General features: G+C 26.1%; 2 protein-coding genes across 8 annotated transcripts; one reads left to right on the top strand and one right to left on the bottom strand.

The window, feature by feature from the left end:
• Positions 1–294: 294 nt before the first annotated feature.
• Atpalpha (sodium/potassium-transporting ATPase subunit alpha) lies at positions 295–16934 on the top strand. Of its 7 annotated transcripts, none has more exons than XM_089224602.1 (18): positions 301–612; positions 5488–5568; positions 5641–5784; positions 6919–7122; positions 7266–7379; positions 7530–7643; positions 9791–10043; positions 10115–10336; positions 10405–10762; positions 10833–10965; positions 11043–11632; positions 11695–11837; positions 11923–12179; positions 14553–14641; positions 14806–14980; positions 15046–15176; positions 15240–15341; positions 15405–16934. In XM_089224602.1, exons 1-18 carry the CDS (start codon positions 580–582, stop codon positions 15523–15525), a joined length of 3264 nt encoding a protein of 1087 aa, XP_089080728.1. In that variant the 5' UTR covers positions 301–579; the 3' UTR covers positions 15526–16934. The 7 variants fall into 7 exon arrangements, 6 of the variants coding, with proteins under 6 accessions (XP_089080729.1, XP_089080730.1, XP_089080728.1 ...); XM_089224601.1 differs by lacking the exon at positions 14553–14641 and adding an exon at positions 14204–14298 and having other exon boundaries at positions 302–612; XM_015514950.2 differs by lacking the exons at positions 7266–7379; positions 14553–14641 and adding an exon at positions 14204–14298 and having other exon boundaries at positions 303–612.
• LOC107166339 (ecdysteroid-regulated 16 kDa protein-like) lies at positions 15846–23722 on the bottom strand. Its single transcript, XM_015514947.2, has 4 exons — positions 23522–23722; positions 19200–19310; positions 17078–17274; positions 15846–17013 (listed from the first exon to the last, which is right to left on the bottom strand). The coding sequence occupies exons 1-4, from the start codon at positions 23607–23609 to the stop codon at positions 16924–16926; spliced, it is 486 nt and encodes a 161-aa protein (XP_015370433.1). The 5' UTR covers positions 23610–23722; the 3' UTR covers positions 15846–16923.
• Between the last annotated feature and the right edge of the window lie 233 nt (positions 23723–23955).

The following is a 23955-nucleotide window of genomic DNA, read 5'->3' as shown; positions in this document are numbered from 1 at the left end:
AATGTTTAACCTCAAAAATAGAGTATGTTTTGCAAATTATTGTCGGTTGTCGTATTTAATTAATTAACTCTTGTAATAAAAACATATTTAAATTTAAAATTTAAACTATTCAAACTATTTTTTCATTAAAAATCAATATATCAAAAACAGTTGATTTGTGGTCCGGATGACGTTACGACCGCCATCTCCAAAATATTGATTTTTTTCTTGCACACTGCTATCTATACGCCAACATAATAATATTATCATTATAAATCCGCCAGTGGCAGTAGTGGTTATTAAAAAGGGTGTAATTCACGGTTGTTTACATTGTTTTTGTTTCATTTTAAAGTTTACTTATTATAGTACTCACAACTCACTAACTCAGTCAACTCACTACTCAATTACTCAATACTTCAATAGGTAATGGTTGGTAACATACTCTTATTCGCGGTTTGTATTGAGTAATTTTGGGTTGCGTTTTCGTTCGTTTATTGATATAACTAATGTTTTGAATTTTTACTTAAATCATTGTTTCCTTAAACATTTGCAATACAAAAGTTATGAATGAGTTTTTGTAATTAATATTTTTTTTTTAAAATGTCATCATTAGCATCAAAGGATTATGATCTGGTGAGTAGTAATACACTTACATCTATGTAAATCGATGCATGAAGGAATTTTTGGGTGGGACAAGTGGGTAGGTTGACTGTTATAATCAAAATTACATGTTTATTGTCTTACTACAAGGCACAAATTATGTATTGCCTAAAGTATATTGAATTTGTACTTAAATTACCTACTGCCAAGTTCCCAATGTAGGTACAGCATAGACATGTTATATTATTGATTATTTTTTATGATTAGGTTTGGCTTCAAATTATTTAAGCCAAGCCTTCAATGGTTTCATTTTATGAACACTTAATTTATGTTTTTATGGTAGAAAGAATATTAAATTGGTCTGGGTTCCTTTTAAGTTAAAGCATCTTTTATGATGCTTAAGATCCTTTTAGGTACAGATACAGCATTTTTATATTATATATAGGAAATTAAATTTTATTTTTATTTTTTGTTTTTAATATTTTCAATCAATTATTTTGTAAGATTTTATTTTTCATAAATAAAATACATTATACTTCAATAGTAATATTTAACATATTGAGGTGTATCCATTTATTTTTTTTATATACAAGTTTTATTTAAATTATTTTTAGGTACTATAAAAAAAATCAGTAATGAAAATATTATGTTAAAATTTTAAGGTTTAGTAACTTATCATAATATATTCTAATTGTACAAATTTTTATGGATTGTGAAGTACCTAAAAAACTAAAATAAATTTGTTTCGATGTGTTGGTATTGTACCTACAAATGCTAAGTTGTGTATTTTTTTTTAAATTTTAATTAAAAATAAAGTCAAGTTACCATGTTATAAATTCCCATTTTCTGTTTAACAGCAATTTTTTGAGTTCTAGATCAAATAATAACTGTATTTATTTAATTCTACTTCACAACATTTTTTAAAATACAATTTGTTTTGCACTTGAGACTTCTTAATATAGAAGTTTCATTGTATTTAATTTTCTTATTATTAAGAAAAAATGTAAGTACTGATTTTTTTTTCAAATTTAAATTAAATATATTTATTTAGGTATAATAGTAGATAATCATCATAGCCCACAGTAAAAACTAAAACAATTGGTAATCTTATCTTGAAAAAGTAAAAGCTAGTTCTTAAAGTTAGTTGTTGTTGAGTGATTTACAGATAAGAGGACGCTACACCCGCATGTGTTGTCTCCGTCTTACAAGTAAGTAACATTGCAAAAACTGTTTCGCGCAGGAAAGAACCGAGAAGGCTACAGTCATAACTAAGAAACGAAATTCCCACAACAGATAAAAGGGAATTTCAACTGTGCAACATTGTTTTTATTTTTTTGATATTAGAACTGACAAAAAAGTTATTCGATTTTGAAAAATGCAAATATAATGAATTTTGAAACAATAAAAACTTTTTTTCTATTTGTGATATCGAAAAATTGAAAACAACGTTGCACAGTAAATGTTCTCCTTATTATGTGGTGAAAATTTCGTTTCTTAGTTATAACTGTAGCCTTCTCGGTTCTTTCCCGCGCGAAACAGTTTTTGCAATGTTAGGCACTTGTAAGAGGGAGACAACACATGCGGGTGTAGCGTCCTCTTAAATATCATCATAATAGATTGTAGCAAGAGAGTTGGGTATGGTCATACAAATTAAAGAATTAGTTTCAATTGAATAAATGGTGTTCAATTGATGATAAATATGTTACTGCATTTAATAGTTGTTATTGCATTTGATTAACTTTGTTAATAATATATCTTTATTATTACTAGTTACTAGTTACAGTGTTTTCTATAAAAAGGTAAAAATATGCAATGGTGTACACAAGTTAATTATGTTTAATTGTTGAGTACTGGGGTGATTGCCTCACTATAAAATAAATTACTAACATTTTCAACGTTTACATCCAAAGTAGTCTTTCTCTATTAACTACTTCATATAGATGTTATCTGGTGACATTTCCTATCAACTAATACTCAAACTTCGACCTAGTCTTCATGAATATTTTAAATATGTAACGCTTGATTTAATTATGTAAAATGTCTTTTTTTTTTTTTTTGAAAACATTTTATTTATATTTGATTATTTATATTGTGTTCTATATTAATTTGATTAATAATGAACTTTTGGCTATGATCCATAAGAATTTGGCATAATGGTTTGAGTATATTCAAAACTAATTAGTAAACATCATATTATTATACGTGCATTAGTGAATTTCTGTGGGCTATGGGCTGCAGGCTTACAGCCCTACTAGACATTTCAGACAAATTTCATAATACTCTAGTGTTCTGTATATGTAATACTGTATTACATAATTCGTATCCTTGGATGCATTCATTTATTAAAATTGTAATTTGTATGTAAGTTGGTACAAAAGTCTAAAATATTGTATGTTCACAGCATCAAAATACTAAACTAATAAAGGACCCTAGTTCATATCAGATATAAGACTCATAATATTTTATTGCCTAGTCTTGTTTAGTATACTACCCAACCATCAACTAAACTCTTAATCATACTTGAGTTCAGATTTCAGAATCTAGAGTAGAAGACTTTTAAATTGTCCAAATAATTACTTATTTATCATGTACAAAATTACTTTTTACTCAGTAGCAAGCATTTTTCAAATAGATTTTCTCAAATTTATAATATTTATACATTGTAATAGATCTGTACCTCATCTATAATATGCCTGTTAACAAAAATATTTCTAAATTTATAAGAAACTAAAATATTTTATATAAAATTTGTAATTACTTAGTTTATAAGGAGCTTACTGTATGCTAACAAATATTTATATTTGTAGTGAATCAAGACAAGCACTTTTAAATAATAAAAAGATTGACGAAAAAACAGCAAAAATTAAAATTATATTCTTAAAAAAACACTGATAAAACTATTGACATAATATGCTTATTAAACTAAATATATTTCATTTACACTTTTTATAATTCTTTTATTTTCTTTCAATAAATAATGAAATATAACATTTTGTAAAAGTAATTGAACATACTACTACTGGTTTTAATTTAATTTAAAAATATTATAACATTATCTTGGTATTATATATTCCTTTTCAATATGTATAGACATATAATACTTAGTTACCCACCTATTTTTTCACTCCATTATTTCACTTGATTTGATATCAATAGAATCACTTGATAATTTTTCGAAGTAATTTCTTAAATAAAATAATCAAGGATTTCATATTGATCATTCCCATCGCTACTTTCTTTTATTCGTTGTTATTATTCTTTTAAGGATACAGTTATATTGCAGAAAACAAGGGTAAAATTATTTTACTTGGAAATACTAATTCTAATATTTCGTGTATTTTATACTTGAGTAAAACAATTTTTAAGGACTATTATCTTTAGTACAAACATTTAAATAACTAGGAAACTATTCGTTTGAATTTTGATACATCAAAATTCTCAAAAAAATTATCCACTAAATAATTTACAGTAAGAAATTGGGGATCTCATTTGAAAAACAAAAGTTTGCCTTTGAGTATATTTAAAGATTCCAGTAATCAGATTTTGAATAACTTCATTATTAAAGAAAGAAAAAGGGGGTGAGTATGCTTGGTGAATCACCCTTAGTATACAGAGTGATTCATGAAGCATACAACACTCATTATTTCCAAAAGTGTAAATGTTTTTGAAAATATAATTTTACATATCTTCAAGTCGTTTATAAAACCATGTTTTTATTAAAAAATTATATTTTTAACGTTTTTTTATTCCTATAGTTTTTTAAGTTTTTTACTTTTTTGAATAACAACATGTAGTTTTAATTATATTTTAAACATTTTAAACACCACCCATTTAACTTAATGGATAAGTGTGTATTCAGTATACACTATGTTAATTGTGTCACCTATGTATTCAAAATAGATGCTTAACTGACTATTATATGTTCTCTGGCAACTTTTCAAATAAAAATATATCCCTTGTTCACATTTAAAACTTAAAAGTAAAGATGAAATTACTTAATGTATTGTTTGGGAGTATTTATGAATATTAAAATTATACTTTGATGTTATATATAACATAATATTCTTTAAATGAAAAAATAAAACTGGTTTTTAGTCCAACCCATATCAAAGATATATAAGGAATTATAATTTACAAGTATATATTTTTCTTAAATAATTTGGAATTAGGTATGATTTATAAAATACCTTTTGATACTTTCACATTTATTTATAAGTATCGTTAATTTCAATTGGAAAATAATGACAAAAATTAGGCCGCTGAACCGGGAATCAAACCCAGATTTCTCACTTTCCGATGGTGATTGGTCCCCCATTGAGCTACCTTATGGCGTAGACTTGAGACAATTTTTCTCCTTGTTAACTAATGTTGACAGTTTAACATTTTTATAAAATCAATGTATTGGAATATTAACATAATATTTTTCTTAATTTGATTATGCAGGTACCTTTAACTGTAAAATGATAAAAAAAATATTTTTAATTGATTTACTATAAATAACTATAATTTTTATTATATAATTATTGGGTATATATTATCACAAAAAGCGGTCGACTAGTGCCTATGTATGGCTTTAATACACAGCAAGCTTACAAATAGTCTAGGGATAAGAAATGAGCATTGCTATCTAACAAAAAATGGTTTCGGCCATGGTCACTTCTTATGTCAAATAGATAATTTAATACATGCTAAAATGTATTATGTCGAGTCAAATTTTAAAAATTATCTAAGGTCTCTAGAATTTAGATACTTTTATATGTTTATATTAATTTAAAAAAAAAAAAATGTATTAGATATATTATTTTTCTATTGCAATCATATATCTATTATACATTTGCTTTTGAAATTCATTTAGGTATAATAAAGATAAATTTCAATGTTTATTAACATATTCAGTTTTTACTTTAGCATGGAAGAACAGACTCATATCGTGTTGCTACAGTTCCGTCTCAGTTTGATGATAATAAAACAGTAGATGGAAAACCTAAAGTATACAAGACATTTCTTTTAAAATTTTTATTTAAATTTAGTTATATTTAAAAAAAAATTATTATTTTTTAGACAAGAAGAAAAGCGCCATCATCGATTAGTACCAAGTATAGTCATGCTGAAAACTTAGATGAACTGAAACAAGATCCGTATTTAGATTATCATAAAATACCATTAGATGAACTGTACCAACGATTTGGAACACATCCTGGAACTGTAAATATAAATATTATTTACAACCTTAAGTGTTAAGATGATACCATAACAGTATTTGTTTTTTTCTCTATGGCCTATGTGCAACATAGGTAAAACAAATACACATATAAACATTTTGCATGATTAATCAGTACTCCTAAAATAAAATAACTTATTACAAACATTTGAGAGAATATTTTTGAAGGTCTGACATAATATTGGTTTTCTATTTTATTATTATTTTATTTTACATTCGACTTAAAAATAAATAAGTAGATTAGTGGGTTTTTTGCTTCAAGGCAAGTGATCGTATCAGGCGAAAATCCAGCTTGATGTTATACCTACTAGATTTGGAATAACATCTGGATCGCTTAAATACTTTTGTTGAATGTTGAATTTTCTATCACTACCAACTTTTAAATCACACTATTTACAATACAATATCTTTCCGTTAATTGTAATTACTGGACCACAACATTTTGACTCATAACTTCTTAAAAAATTATTTCTAAAAAAATTTGAAAAATACTAAATTATTACGCAACAAAAATATTTCATGCAGTGTGCATAAATATAAAACGGGTATGTAGCAAAATATGAAGGACAACATTGAAGTACCTGTTTTAGTTTTTTCCGTTTATCAGTCAGATAGTAAATTACCTAATCGATAATTAAAATATCATTTTTAAATCGAAAATTTACTATTTTGTTCTTTTTTTGTCTAAGATAATTTAAGAATTTATTTTGAAAATTGTGCATTTATATATAATAATGATAACATTTATAATAGTAATAGTAATTTTTAATTTTTATAGGTTTAATTTAACCTTAATAGGAAAAAATTTTGTTAGTGCGTTCTTAAATTAAGTCATACGAATAAATAAATAAATGATAAAATATGCAAAATAAAATTTTAAATTTGATTTCTTGGTATTATGGAATACATTTCTTGATTACTAGAATTTGTCTACAATCTTAAATTTCTAAAATAATTTAAAAAATCTAGAAGTCCTCAACTTTAATAATAATTAATAAATTAATAAAGTTAGAAAACTCCAGTTTAACATACAATTTTAAATTACAATACTTGTATGGGAAAGTTAAATGATAAAATAATCACTTGGTCTCTATTTTTAACTTATAATTTTATACTAGGGGTTAACTCATGCAAAAGCTCGAGAAAATTTAGAAAGAGATGGACCTAACACTTTAACACCACCAATTACAACACCTGAATGGATAAAATTTGCAAAACAGATTTTTGGTGGGTTTTCAGTATTATTATGGTGTGGAGCACTTCTGTGCTTCCTAGCTCATACTGCAGAAACAAGTACTACAGAAGACCCAAATGACGATTATGTAAGTGTTTTTATTGATATTATACTTTTTACAAACCTGTTTATAAATACCTGCAACCATGAAAATTCCTTAACCATGTTGATTTTAAATATTTATTCAACGTTTTTTAAACTAATATGTTTACCGTATATTCTACAATCCAGTTTTACTTGGGATTAGTATTAGTTGCTGTTGTCATCATCACAGGAATCTTCTCCTATTATCAACAAGCTAAATCTTCTGCAATTGTGGATTCATTTAGGAATTTAGTTCCTCAGGTAAGGCAGAGATTTAGCTGAAATTATTATTTGGTGTGGTTTAGCTTTTTTTGTTATAATGTACTGTTTTTTGTAGCAGCATGATTGTGGGTTTGTGTTCAGGTGAGAGGTAGTTACTTATGCTTGCTTTTAACTTTTATTTTACCGCAGATTTACTTAGGTTCAAGTTTAATAGCTGTTATTGTAGTCACTGGCTTTTTATCTTACTGTCGGCAGTATAATCAAGGTGAAATCATCCGATCATTCTATGAAACAACTTCACAGGTCTGTCATCTTTTATTTAAGTTGTTTTACTAAGGATAAAGATCTTAATACCAAGATTTGTTATCTTTATCTTACATACACAAAACATAATAAACATAGTATATTTCTTGCTTTTTTTGAATATTTTTATATGAGATGTATTTTTAATTATAATGTTGTATTATACATTTAAAAATTAAAATTTTATCTTATGTTAATTTATTCCAACTCTTAAAATAAGTAAAATATGTATGAACTAGATATTATATCTATTTAGTGTCCGTCTCAATCAACCAATCTTATAAATTTAAAAAATTTGATGATATTTTAAAAATTAATTGCAAATAATTGAAAGTTAGTTGTTATTGATAAACACGCTTGGTATTTGCATAGGATTCATTTGGTACTATATTCCGGATCACGAGAGATCAGTACCGTCACAGGCACACTGAGAACAACCGTTAGCGACGGAATTTCCCCCACCATGTCCCGTAATTGTGGCGCATTACACAGGGAATGCACAGAATCAGACGATTTTTATTCGAATAGCGGTACTGATCTCTCGTGGGCCGGAGTATAGTTGAATTTGTGTTACAATTAAAAACTTAAGACTATGTGACATGTGCTTTAAATTTAAAACTAAAATTAATTGGCAATAATAAATTGAATAAAGTGATAGAATTTATAGTTATATACTTATTTCAATATTTCAATAAAAGATATGATGGTGTGAACCACCATTCTCTGTTCGTAGTTTATAAGTTGAACACAACATAGTTATATATCATAAAAATATATGTAAAATAATATAGTTTAAAAACATTTATAATTATTTTTCAAATTTTACAATAGAGAAATGAGTATTTTTTCTTATATTATAACTAACTAATTTAGTTTTGATGTACTCAAGTTTTTAATTTTATGCGTTAGTAAGATGAAAACAATAAATATTGGTATTAAGGCATCTATAAATAATAACATTTATCTGGTTCTAAATATTTTCTGTGTAATGTACCTACTACACATACATAAATGATAGTTTTAATAGATAATATTTTTTATGTTTTATGGTAACTGATAAATATATATAAACAATCTAAACTTTTTTGTCATTGTTAAAATATATAGTTAGTCTTATACTAAAATAATTTTCCAGTCGTAAATCATAATACATTATATATGTCTAATTAACTCAACTTTAAAATAATATTTATCAAAGTGATATATTTAGTTAGCTAATTGTATTATTGCAATACTGCTTGTTTAGTTCTATATTTAAATTTTATAATTATTTGTATAGTTTATTTTATACATGTTAGCTTATTTTTATTGTGGTATTTTAAGTGTCTTATATTTTATTCTTTTGAAGTATGATTACTAGAGTTCGGAAGTTATAGGAGCAAAAAAAGGAAAAAATTATAAAATATGCATTATAAAATGTGAAAAATGCAAAAAAAATATATTTATTTATTAAAAGTGTATCAATTATTTATTAATATACACAAAAAAAAATTGTATAATTTAAAACTCTTATACATAAAAATATGATGTGTTACCGGTTGGCGTTTGAGATTTTATTGATCTGAAAAAATGTAACATTATTTAAAATAAATTGGTTAAGAATGAAAAAAAAAATTAATTTTTGTAGAAAATATTAAATATGCATACAAATATGCGAAAATCGACGAAATATGCATTTTAATTTTCTATTTTTAAACTCAACGTTGTATGTATAGCTTGGATTTCTAGCTTGGTCTGCTATAATTCAACAGCATACAAAACAATATGCAACTCCTATAACTTCCGAACCCTAATGATTACACTTTGTTGTTAATTCTTTGTTATGCTGCTTCACTACTTTTAATATTAAAAAGGGATTCAACTCAAAATATTTTGCTCATATATAAAGCTTTGTAGGTATTGGAGTTTAAAATAGTATAATTATTTTTCTGATTATTTTGAAAAAATAAGTCAGCATTCACTTAATATATTTTAATTATTAAACATTTACTTAACTTAAAATTATAAGTATTTATACCATTTTTTTTTGAATAAATACTTGAATTATTTTATTAATTTTATGATTTCTAATCATATGTTATCCTTAAGGTGTTGTAACATTAATTTTACTATTGTTATTATATTTTAATGCCTAGTTATTTAAATAGTTTGCCGTAGTTATACGCCAAGGAGAATCATTAACATTACGAGCTGAAGATCTTACTCTTGGTGATATAGTTGAGCTTAAATTTGGAGACCGTATTCCAGCGGATTTAAGAATTATCGAAAGCCATTCATTCAAAGTAGATAATTCATCATTAACTGGTGAATCTGAACCACAAAGTCGCACTCCGGAATATACTCATGATGATCCTTTGGAAACTAAAAATTTTGCATTTTCTTCGACTCATGCCGTTGAAGGTTTAATTAAATATTTTAATGACATTAAAAAAAATTATTATTAAATTGAAAAATAAATTATTTTAATTTAGGAACTGCTAAGGGTGTAGTTATTGCATGTGGAGATAATACAGTTATGGGAAGAATTGCCGGATTAGCTTCAAGTTTAGATAGTCGACCAACACCAATTGCAAGGGAAATTATTCGTTTTGTGAATTTTGTTAATATTACTGCTATAATCATTGGGATATTATTATTCATTATTGCATTGATGATGGGTTGTTATTGGTTGGATGCCATTATTTTCATGATAGGTTGGTCGTTAGTTCATTGATGTTTTTATATATTTATAAGTTATAACTATTAATATTTTTTGTCTTAGGTTTTTTGGTTGCAGCTGTCCCAGAAGGTTTGTTAGCCACTGTAACTGTCTGTTTAACATTAACTGCCAAGCGAATGGCGTCTAAAAACTGTCTTGTAAAGAATTTGGAAGCAGTAGAAACACTAGGCTCAACTTCAACAATTTGTTCGGATAAGACTGGAACTTTAACTCAAAATCGTATGACTGTTGCTCACATGTGGTTTGATAATCAAATTATTGAAGCTGACACTACTGAAGATCAGTCTGGGGTACAATATGATAGATCCAGTCCTGGATTTAGAGCTTTGGCTAGAATTGCAACACTTTGTAACCGAGCTGAATTTAAAGCAGGACAAGATGGTGTACCGACACTAAAAAAGTTTGTTGATATTACATAAAATTAAATAATAAAATGAAAAAAAAGAATTTATTAAAATGTTTTTTTTTAGAGAAGTGAATGGGGATGCTTCAGAGTCCGCTTTGTTGAAGTGTATGACACTTGCCCTTGGTGATGTAATGTCTATCAGAAGGCGCAACCGTAAGGTTTGCGAGATACCTTTTAATTCAACAAATAAATATCAAGTAATTTATAATCGTTATTCATTTAAAATACACTTGAAAAGTATAACAAATTATTAAATATAATTTTGTATTACTAGGTTTCGATTCATGAGACTGAAGATCCTTCAGATTCTAGATATTCTCGATATTTATTAGTTATGAAAGGAGCGCCTGAACGTATCCTTGATCGTTGTTCTACTATATTCATTGGAGGAAAAGAAAAAGTTCTTGACGAAGAAATGCGTGAAGCATTCAATAATGCATACTTAGAGTTAGGTGGTCTTGGCGAACGTGTTCTAGGTTTTTGCGATATGTTATTATCACCAGACCGTTTCCCTAAAAATTTTCTGTTTGATGTCGATGAACCTAACTTTCCATTAAGCGGTATGCGATTTGTTGGTTTGATGTCTATGATAGATCCACCAAGAGCAGCAGTTCCAGATGCTGTAGCTAAATGTCGTTCAGCCGGTATAAAAGTTATTATGATTACTGGAGATCATCCTATTACTGCTAAGGCAATTGCAAAATCCGTTGGAATTATATCTGAAGGAAATGAAACAGTTGAAGACATCTCTCAGAGACTAAATATTCCTATATCTGAAGTAAATCCAAGAGATGCTAATGCAGCTGTAGTACATGGTTCTGAATTATTGGATTTGCCTCCAGAGGTTTTGGATGAAATATTAAGGTAATCAACAGTTATTAGAACCATAGACATTTTTTAATTAAAACACTATTATAATACTTTAGATACCATAAAGAAATAGTATTTGCAAGAACTTCGCCTCAACAAAAATTAATTATTGTTGAAGGCTGTCAAAGAATTGGAGGTGTTGTTGCTGTAACAGGAGATGGTGTTAATGATTCACCTGCACTTAAAAAAGCAGATATTGGTTACTATACAAATTATAAAATAATAAGATATTTATTATTACCATAAGAACATTTAAAATTCATCATATTGTATATATTATTCAGGTGTTGCAATGGGCATTTCTGGATCAGATGTTTCAAAAGAAGCAGCTGACATGATTCTTTTAGATGATAATTTTGCTAGTATTGTTACTGGTATAGAAGAAGGACGTTTAGTATTTGATAATTTAAAAAAGTCTATTACTTATACTCTTTCATCTAATGTTCCTCAATTACTGCCGTTCATTGCATTTATCATGCTAAGCATACCATTGCCTATTGGTGCTATTGCTATTTTATGCATTGATCTTGGTACAGATATGGTAAGCATAAATGTATATTGTTTTTAATATTGTTACGTTGACAGATATTTTCTTTGGCAGAATGTTGATAATTATTTGGTTTGACGTTTGCTCACTACAGTTTTGTTTATAATTAGGCTAAACACATGAGGTAAACCATTGACTTTTTTTTATTATTCTAGAAACTGACATAATTTATATCTAATCAGTTTTATAATTTCCTATTTAAAATGCTATCTCCATTAGGTTAACAAATAAATATAATATTTTCTCTAAAGAAATATTCAAAAGTTAAAAATATTAATTAACTTAACTTTGATTTTGTAATGTGTCATTAATTGTCTTATAATTATTAGTTGTAAGAAATGATGTGATATATAAATATGTGTTAATGGTAATGTGCAAATATAGAGAATTTAACTTTTTTAACAATATTAATCAGTGGTGGATCTAAGATTATAAAAAAAAATGTCTTGGTTGTAATGAAATCTGGATCATATGTTTGAAAGTTGTGTATCATGTAGTCTTCCCAAAATCATTCCTTATAAAATCATGTTGGTATTATAAGTGTTTTTAAAAATTTGGTATTACCACGAGTTGAACTTATACATAAAAGATGTATCAACTACTACTTGCATTGAAATTTTTTTTTCCTGTATTGAGTATGATGGCATGGCAATTTTTTTTATTTCAATAATACTTTTTTAGTATAGGTAATCAGTATAAGTATAATATAATGTATTATATTTAGTGGCCTATGAACAATTTATTATGCAAGTGTAAAATTGTATTTCAAGTACTCAAAAATTTTTTTTATTTTAGTAATTAATGTGACTTAATTACTTTAATTTTGATTGTTCCTCCATCCATATGTTAAAAACAAAATATAATATATTATGTAAACAAATATTCATAAATTTGCAATATATAACAACAATACTAAAAAAACAACAATTTTTTTATTAAATTTGTAAATTTCGAGTTTATATTCACACAATTATTACAAATATTAATAAAAAAATTAGTTAATGATTTATTAAGATAATGTTAGGATCTATAGCTATTTTGAGAATTTCCATTAACATATCTTATTTAAGCAGGGTGGTATGTAAAGAACTTAATTAAAAAAAAAAGTTTAAATTTTGATAAAGACAATTGAGAATCAACTTTTAAACATTTATATGGTACCAGTTAAATTAATTTGTCATGTTAGATAAACTTTATTTAAAGGAAAGAATTTCATTTTCAAAAATAATTTTGGAGACCTGATTATTCTTGATTAAAAGTATTATTTATACATTTAATTATAAAAAGATTGAAAAAAAAAATATAAACCTGTTTTGGCTGAGCTCAGTTGAAATATTATGAGTGCTTATATCTACTACTAATATTAATTAGGGTTGGGCAGATACTACTTTTACCGATATAGTTTTAGAACAACATTTTTGGCATAAACGTGTACCAATATTAAAAAAAGACTTAAACAATAAACTGATATCAGCTATAATCGTCAATCGATACCCAATAACACAAATTTCACATATTAACATTCATTATTGTTTATCAATAAATAAAGATATATAAATTTTAAGTTACTTGTTTATTTATTCTGTCATTTAAAGTAAATTAAAAGAAAATTATTAGATAATAAAGAACATTAAACATTATACTATTTAAACTTATTAGTCTGTCCTTCCATGGTAGACACAATTTTTTTATTGTGGTTAGCATTATTAATTGTTTTTTGTTTTTTGGTATCAGTTCAAATAGAAAAAAAAAATTGATACTATTTAACCACCTGATAACAGTAATAGAAAGTATCGGCCCACCCCTTATATTATTGATTTGTTATATTTTTAGAAACTAGATTTCAGTAGTTGATTAATTAATAAATAATCGTGTTTTTAATTTGGCTAAAATGCTTGATATACTATTAGCTAGAGCTTAAAATAAATATTTGTCAGTGAATTTAGTGGATATTTATAAAAAATATAGAAATTAGAAGTAGGTTTTGAACTCCATTAGAATGGGCTTATTGTATTTAGGTTCCAGCCATTTCATTGGGTTATGAGCATCCAGAATCAGATATAATGAAGCGCCCTCCTAGAAATCTAATTAGAGATAAACTTGTGAATAACAGGTGACTATATAATTATGCAGTATTTATTGTTGTATTGCTTATGCTTTTTGTCTTAGTTGCTTTGATATTTTGAATAATAATTAACACACGTATTTCTGCATAAATTTTGTTTTTGAAAAAATCTTGACCATACGAATCTGTAATCTTGACAGCTATTAAATATTTAAGCTTTCAACAACATAACAAAACGTAACAAAATAACTTTAAAAAAAAAATGTTTGTGGATGATTTGTTTGTTATTTTGGGACTGCTAGATGCCTGGCATATCATTGGCATATGAACCGGGCGAATCAAACCTGATGAAAAAGAAACCAACTATTAAAAACCCTCTATTTAATGCCAGGTAAACTATATACTATTTGTTTCCTTTGAATCTCTTCATTAGTGAATTGCTTGGCAAGTAGTATTTAGCATATTATAATAATAGCAAAATAATGTTAATGAATTATAATTGTAAACTTATTTAAATTAATCACTGTTTTTATTTATTTATTTATTTATTTTAAGATTAATATCTTTGGCGTTTGGTCAATTGGGTGTTATCGAGGCATTTGCTGGTTTTTTCACTTATTTTGTAATCATGGCTGAGAATGGATTTATGCCATACAAATTAATTGGAATACGTCGTGAATGGGATTCGAGGGCAGTTAATGATTTACCAGATTCTTATAATCAAGAATGGGTAAATTAAACTAAAATATATGTGTTAACAAGTTCAACAAATCATTATTTAAATTTCACTTTTAGACCTATCAAGACCGCAAATCCTTAGAGTATACATGCCATACAGGCTTTTTCATAGCCATTGTAGTAGTGCAATGGGCAAATATTATTATATGTAAGACAAGAAGAAATTCAATCACACATCAAGGAATGAGGTTAGGAAATAGTTATTGAAAATTAAGTTTCAAAAGTTAATTAATACTCCGTTATATTTTTAGAAATATGGCTCTGAACTTCAGTTTAATCTTTGAGACAGTCTTAGCATTGTTCTTGTGTTATTTACCTGGGATGGATGAAGCTTTACGCATGTATCCATTGAAGTAAGACATTTATTATTTGTCTTAAGTATTACAATTTATAAATGTATACTATTACTTTTTTAGATGGACTTGGTGGATTCCTCCAATACCATTCATGCTAGCTCTATTTATTTATGACGAAGTTAGAAAATTTTACATAAGACGAAATCCTGGTGGATGGTTAGAAAAGGAAACATATTATTAAGTTGTTCCCGATGATTGAAGTTAATTAATATTAATAGGTATTTAATTTAATATCATAATCATTTGTTAGAAACATATTTTTTTAATGTAAACATTGTCTTAAACTCATTATTATCTATTGATCTTATTTATATTTCAATTCTTAAGTATGGCATGCACTATAATAGGTAATATTTGTTCAAATTAATAATAACAGTTAGTTAATTATTAAATTATTATAAATATTTTTACTATGTTAAACCAACACATAAAGCTATAATCCCAACAAGTTATTTTATCAGTATATACAGGGTTGTTGAAATTTTAATGACAACATTTAAATGACATTGGCTTACTTTTTTATTGTTTCTTTTATACATTTTGGGCCGTGATGTACTCAATATTATAAAATACAACTTATATAGTTGGAGAAACATCACTTTACACTATACATAATATTTACCTATTACATGGATAATTAAACTTATAATTTAGATTAACTAGTAGTAACAAAATTATGATATTTAATTAAACATCAAAATATAATAAAAATTATTAATTATTATTTTTTTATTGAGCTCTATGTTCATTTTTTGATTACATGCAATTAAAATTTAAAGCTTTTTAGAACTTATTTTATCAGCTTTAATAATGAACTATCTTTCTTAAGTTTGTATTATATTTTAATAAACTTATAGAGCATTATACATTTATTATGCTTTGAAAATCTCATCAAATACTAAAGTATATTTTGAATGTATTATTAATTATTCATCTTTCTTTTAGATCTTAAAATCCAATTCTGATATTTTTAAATAATTTATTTATATGTATAACTTATGGACTATCTTATATATTTTTTTATAATCAATAGTATTAATAGACAATTATTAGTTCTATATTAATAAACTTACACTATTTATTTAAGATAGTAACCCTGAATATTATTATAAGATAAACCAGTAATGTTTTACCATGTGAAAAAAAAAGAAACATTTTACAAGCTTAATACTTAAATGTATTTAAAAATATGTATAACTATTGTTTATTTAACACATAAAAAGTTATAACTATAAATAAATTATATAAGGATATGAGAGAATTTACAACTTAATCATTTTTATTTTAAAATACATAAGTATTTTTGTATTTCTGTTGGTTAATAAAAGTTAATTAATATATAACCTTAAATATAAGAGCTTTTGAAATGTATAACTGTTATTTAAACATATTTTAAACATAATTTGTAACAACTGCAATATTTTTTTTCTAAAATTATTTAAGTGAGTTTTTTTTAAATATTTTTAATTATTATTATTTATATATTATATTATTGTATACATGCAAGTGTTCAGTAGAAGATCAAACTATATTTGTTTATTTATTTTGAATTAAAATTTTAAAAATATACAATTAAACATTAATCAATAATTTTTGCTGGTGCTTCAAAACAAGTAACAATATTTCTTGAAATGGGATCCTTTAAACTCCAATGTATATCTACCTTAAACTGAATTTAATAATAACAATTAAATGTAAAAATAGTTATTCAAACTTACAAATGTATATTTTACCTTAGGATATGCTTCGGTAATGTATATCTCGTCTTTATATACATATGCACTACCTTTTAGTACCGGACATTTTCTTTTTGTTCCATTTTCTTCAAAGAGATTATTGCATACACTTTTATTATCTACTCCTAATAAGGGTATTGGTATATTTAATGCTATACCATAAACTTCTGTGATTAAATCCTTTACATCAAATTCTAAAAAAATAAAAAATGTATAGGTAAACCTATCAGATATAATGTAATAGAATACTGATAGGCATTTCTATGAGTACTTAGTTGTGAAAATATTTAATAATTCAGTTAAAATATTCTGGAACATAAGCCACAATGTTATGACCATATATTATAATACCAAAAATACATTTCCAATTCAATTCAAGTACTGCTAGCATAAATTTGTTAAAATTGTCTTAAATAAGATAAACTAATGGATGATGATCCAACATAAAGTAAATTCATAGAGTTCTATCATGGTAATCATGAACTTAATTATTTATTTAAGTTTTAAATTGACTGACTAGGACCAAGTACATAAATTAGGTAATAACAATTCATTTTAAATGAGTCAGCATTTGGCTAGATAAATAAATAAATTTTTAATTAGTTTATAGAATTCATAATTCTATTGAATGGGGTGTTACCCGCATAGTTAGTTACTTCTTTGATTAGATAACACAAATTTTTATATTTAGTACACTAGTACAATAAGTTGAAACATGAAAAGAAAACTATAAAAAATAATTTTAGAATTCAAGACAGCCAATATTTCTGACCAAAAATTTATATAGAAAACAATTGTAAACAATGTTATTCCAATGTTTTGTAGCTTAGAGTAGATAAATGTGGATCTCTAGCCTCTGGGTATGGAACATTCCGAAAAATTTAAATTAGAGAAGTCTTAAGAATTTCTCTAATTTATATCTAAGATCTGATTATTATGGAGACCAATGCGAGTATATTATTGAGCTATTTTAAAAATATAATTTACTTATCAAAGTGCAATACATGGATCTTAAAGCATGTTTATCATTACAGTTGGTACAATATTATGATGAACGAAACTTGAAACTGTTTGACTTGTTAACGATGTTGATAAGTCAAATTTAAATTTAGGATCAAAAATTTTACCAAGTTCCCCAATAGGCAATAGGCCCTATAGTTTGTATGTAGTATTCGTCATTGCAGTGGCGGCGCCAGAATTTTAATACCAGGTGGGACAGGCTGGGGCCCAAATATTTTAGGGAGGGCCAAATTGTTGACTTGATATTTACATATATATATTATATATATATATAAATAGGTAATATAAACAATAGTGACGACAGGCAATTGCGCAGAGGGGGGAGGGGGAGGGTCAACTTCCAATTTTTCAATTTTTTTTTACACTTCATCGTGTTAACTTACTAAAACAATGATTTGTAAATATGTATTAATAGTATTTATTTCCTAACAAAATATATATTCATGTAAAAGTATATAAAAATAGAATGCTTTCCCTTGTATTTTCTTTATCATAGGTAGTTGGTTAATAATCTAATCCCGTTGTTCATGGAATTTTCAACAAAATTATTAATAACCTTGATTAATATTTAATAATAACTAGTAAGTATAACTTATTATTTTCGTATTCAGCCGCTGGAAAATACACGTTATTTATGAGGCTTGAAAGCATAGTGGATAGTTTTTAACCCATTCAAAATGTTCACGCCATCTATTATTAGTATTCTAGTATGATAAAATTTAATTTTTGGGGTGGGCCACAGGGAGGGCCCGAGACTTTTTATGGTGGGCCCGGGCCCACCCTGGCGCCGCCACTGCGTCATTTTGATATTGTAATTACCTACATTTTTTAATCACTCAAACTGGAGAATGCCATTGTCTGACATTTTGAAGACCACATTTATGTCTTCATATTTTAATCAGATTTAATTCAGATTATCCCTGCAATATTAAGTACAGCCACAGTGTAAACCGAAATTTACTTAATGAACAATTCACAGAAAGTAAAAGTACATCCTTTATAGCTTTATTTTGAAAACTTATAAATAAAAACATGATTTTTGTATTGGTTATCAAATTGTTTAAATTATTAATATTATAGATGTTCTTCACATACAAACCTGGTTTAAATTTAATTTGTATATGCATAGTACTGTTTCGTTTTAATGAGCATCTTGATGTAGTACAATTTTCAATAGTCACTGTTACATTATTTAAAATTTCTTGATTTCCTGAAGAAAAAAATATGTAATAACAAAATATACTTAACTAATCGAAAATATATTTATATGTTCTAAGAGTTATTATTTATTATTTAAGGAATCGTAGTTTAAAAAGTTATTATCATAAACTGATTTTCCTGTTAAAATCGACAGCAGAGAAGGCTCTGTATCCTGTGTGAACAATACCTACTACTCCTCTACTGTCATTTTTTTATTAACGTTTACTATACACTAATACAGCAATATACATTATATTAACAATAATTATGGTTGCTTAATTTTATAAAGAAGAAGAATACATGGTCCAGTATTTAATATTGGAACACAACAATGGTAACTGAGATCGAATGCCCAGTTAGAAAACTTATACAGAAAACAGAAAGGAAAATATTGTGCAATTTATTATAAGTATAAGAATGCAACGGGCCGGACATGCGTGGCGAGCAGACGGATGCCTAATAAAAGAAGTAATAACTTGGACGTTTGCAGGGAGGAGACTAAGGGGAAGACTATGAAGAAGATGGATTGACAGCATAAAAAGAGATATGGAATGCGACAGCCCATGGTGGGGTGGATTGGCAAGTTATAGCATATGATAGAGAGAAATGGGAGTAGGTAGTTTTGGCGGTAAAAATCCATAGTGGGTTGTAAAGCCGGAAAAAAAATCTTTATAAAGATAATAATATAGTAGGTATAGTAAATAAATAACAATTAAACTTGAATCTTAAACTGACCTGCTTGAAATAGATAAGTATGCAGACTATTGATCTAAGATCTAACGATATATTATGTATAAATGTACAGTAGAATCCGCTTATTAGAAACGGGTAATTGATACGATTCCCGGACGAAAAGTCCGGTATGGAAATAGTTGGACAAAAAGTCCGGATTCATTTTTTGATTGCCAGACAAAAAGTCCGAACACATTTTTAGTGTCGGACAAAAAGTCCGAAAATACAAAATTGTCTATTCAATTTTCATTTATAATTATAATAATGTACCTTATATTATATAATATTATTATGTAGGTATATATATAATATACACATGTAATATGATATATATATATAGTCAGTTCATATATAATTATTATTTATTTAAAAAATATAATTGTAATACTTTTATTACACTATTATATCATTGTACCTACTTTTTTTTATATTTTATTATTTCTTATATCTAAAAAAAATATTACGGAAGTCCGCTATAGTTTGGTAGGTAGGTCTATCGTCTACGTGGATCTATTGTTTATCGCAGCTGCACGTCTACAGTTTATCTACCATAATTGATAATATCATTACCTACAATCTACATGCTACAATAGCGTTATTACTTATTACCACGATTATAATATAAATCTTGATAATTTCTGTTGTATTTATGTTAGGTATAAGAAATAATAAGAATAAGAAAATATAAAAAAACACACATATATATATATATATATAATATATTATAATATATAAAATATTATAATTACACAATTATGACAAATTAGACAATTTTGTATTTTCGGACTTTTTGTCCGGCAATCAAAAAATGAATCCGGACTTTTTGTCCGACTATTTCCATACCGGACTTTTTGTCCTCGGACTTTTTGACCGATTACCAATTGATACAATCGCGTTATTGAAACAAAATGTAACGGGAAAGACCGGCTGTATATTAGAAAATTGAAAATAAATAGGATTATTGAAACATCACATCGGTTATTTGAAACAATTGGGCGAAGGTCAGTTGACATGTGCGATAACCAATTTTGAGCAGCATTATTCTTATTCATATGAAAATATGGTCATAGAGGCACTTGACGCAAAAAAACAAACTTCGATCAATAAATATTTTAAATATTATAGTAAATATATAATATATTTGTACATACTTTTTTATAAATTATACAATATACATACATATAGGTACATACATTTTTCGCATATTTTTCATTTTTTTTTCAAAATATAAATCAAACCAATCGGTTAATTGAAACATTTCACTTCGGTCCCAAAGTGTTTTTAATCAATGGCTTCTATTGTATATTATATACCTATAGGTCTGAGTTAGTGAATCTATGGGCTATGGCACGTTGGTCAAATTTCAATGGCATTGTAAAAACTATACTATTTATAAAATTTTAATTTTCCTATGTAAAATGTATTACGTTACTATATTATTATTATATTATGTACCTACTATTTGGTATTTACGACTTTGGACGCATGGGAATTTTTCAAAACCTTGATTGAAAAAAATTTGCCAACTGACCCAAAAAAGGTTCACCATTCCTGCTATAGGTAATATCTACATAATTTATTTAAAAAATAAGTTAGACATATATTGTGCCTTTTTAAATCTACTGTAGTAAATAAGAATAAATCTAAAAATAAAAACTGTTACATAGAATATTTTGTTTCAATTTGGAAATAGTCAGATTACTCAGATTGACAAATAAATCAAGTAGGTATATTGAATTAGTATTAATTATTGCAGGATATACCTAAACCTAACTCATTAAATTTAATTGTTAACAATAATCTAAAATATTTATGCCTGTTTTAAATAGATCAGACACTAATCTACGCGTAAGATATAGGAATTTAAAGAAATTATTCATGTGAATATTGTGTATTATTTAACTATATATTATATGAACCCTGAATATATTTTTCAAAAATAATTTACAAAATGGACGTCTCACACTTTCTAAAGAAATAATTAGTAAGGGGATCCTAAAAAAAACATCTTCCACTATTGGAACCATTAGTAAATTATGGCCAGTTGTAAACTCTTCCCAGATTTTTTCAAATAAAAATGAATAATTATTGATATGTTGGTAAATTCGAATCAAATAAGTAAAATAATATGCTCTGATCTTCTTAAATATCTAATTAGTAATTACCGTATAATAATTTTGAGAACCATTAAGAGGACGCAACACCCGCATATGTTGTCTCCGTCTTACAAGTGCGTAACATAGCAAATTGTATGCTCAGCAGATCACGTTTAGCTCCGTTAGTTTAAAATTTAGAGTAAATTGACCTCTTACAAAAATTAAAGGTAACATTATTATCGAGAGCATGACGTAGACTTTTAATTATATTTTAATTTTAAAGTGAGTTATGTGTATTTTAAAATTTAAAATTGTTTGTATATCTTAAAATACACATAACTCACTTTAAAATTAAAATATAATAAAAAGTTTACGTCATGCCCTCGATAATAATGTTACCTTTAATTTTTGTAAGAGGTCAATTTACTCTAAATTTTAAACTAACGGAGCTAAACGTGATCTGCTGAGCATAAAATTTGCTATGTTACGCTGCACTTGTAAGACGGAGACAACATATGCGGGTGTAGCGTCCTTTTAATAAGCATTATCCAAAGGTCACTACAAGAAAGCAATTCTCATTATTCTCCAACAATCGTTTTGTTTTGTTTTCATTATCAATATTATCATAATATAATTAATGAGTACCTATGATAAATTGTTATAACAGCATGCAGTTATTACACTTATTTAAATTTAAATATATAAAATGAATTTGTGAAAGTAGTAAATGTATTTGATGCCTTAACGTAGTCATTTTCTAATATTTCTTTATTTTTATATTTTTGAAACGTAATTCTTTACAACTTTTTTTTTTAGCGTTAGCATTTTAAATTTAAATTCGTTTTGTATTTCTTTTTATTCGGTTATGACAAAATATTTATTTTATTAAGTTGAATTAAAACACTTTATATTTATTATGTTCAGATTAAAATTAAATAATTAATAATAATAATAATAATTTAATTATCCTACCGAATTTACATCCGACATTTTTAATAGGTACCTGAAATTTCTATTAAGCCGAGTTACCATCTACCCCAAACCTCAATTATTCGAGCCTCGAAAATAAGTTAAAATACTTAGAATGAAATTTTGGGTCTGTCCCCGTTATATAAACTACTCCTACCTTATCTTAGTCCGTGGTAGGTACTTTGTACTACTGAAAAAAACCTATTTTAAAAATAAATAATGGTTATTTAAGAAATTTGAAGAAAATACAATATATACAAATAATATACTGATAATCATTAATATTATGAGAGGCATCGTTAAATTGCGTTGAAATTTGACTGGTAGACGTATTATTTAATATTACAATTCCATTCAATAGACATACCTTATTAATTATCAAATAATGTGTTCAACGCTTATTTAAAATTTACTTAACACTTACTTGTACCGCATTTATAAACTGTAGTAGTTTTAATTATTTGAGGAAATAATATTAATAAAGAACTCAAACATAAAAATCGACGTAACATTTTGATAATCAAAACTAATGAAATAACATAAACACGACCAATAAAAACTACAGCAAGTAACTTACGTCTGCCATCTACACAACTAGACGACCTTCTGTCTTCTGTTATGTAGGTATGTTTTATAATAATGTATCTGTGAACACTCCTCTTACAACATTATTAAATTACAAACCCGGTTTGTTTTAATTAAAAATATTATAACGAGGAAAAAATAGAACCTATTCATTTACAAATAAATCCGTTTTATACAGACAATATATTAGTATAGGTATATTACAAATTACAATAATATTATATTATATCTTTTAAACTGAGTATATTAGGTAGTTCAATTAAAAATTATACA

Source organism: Diuraphis noxia, unplaced genomic scaffold (genome assembly GCF_037042655.1).
Source record: "Diuraphis noxia isolate RWA-SAM2 unplaced genomic scaffold, SU_Dnox_SAM2 contig0003, whole genome shotgun sequence".
NCBI classification, from domain to species: Eukaryota; Metazoa; Arthropoda; class Insecta; order Hemiptera; family Aphididae; genus Diuraphis; species Diuraphis noxia.
This window is presented reverse-complemented; position numbering and strand designations above follow the sequence as displayed.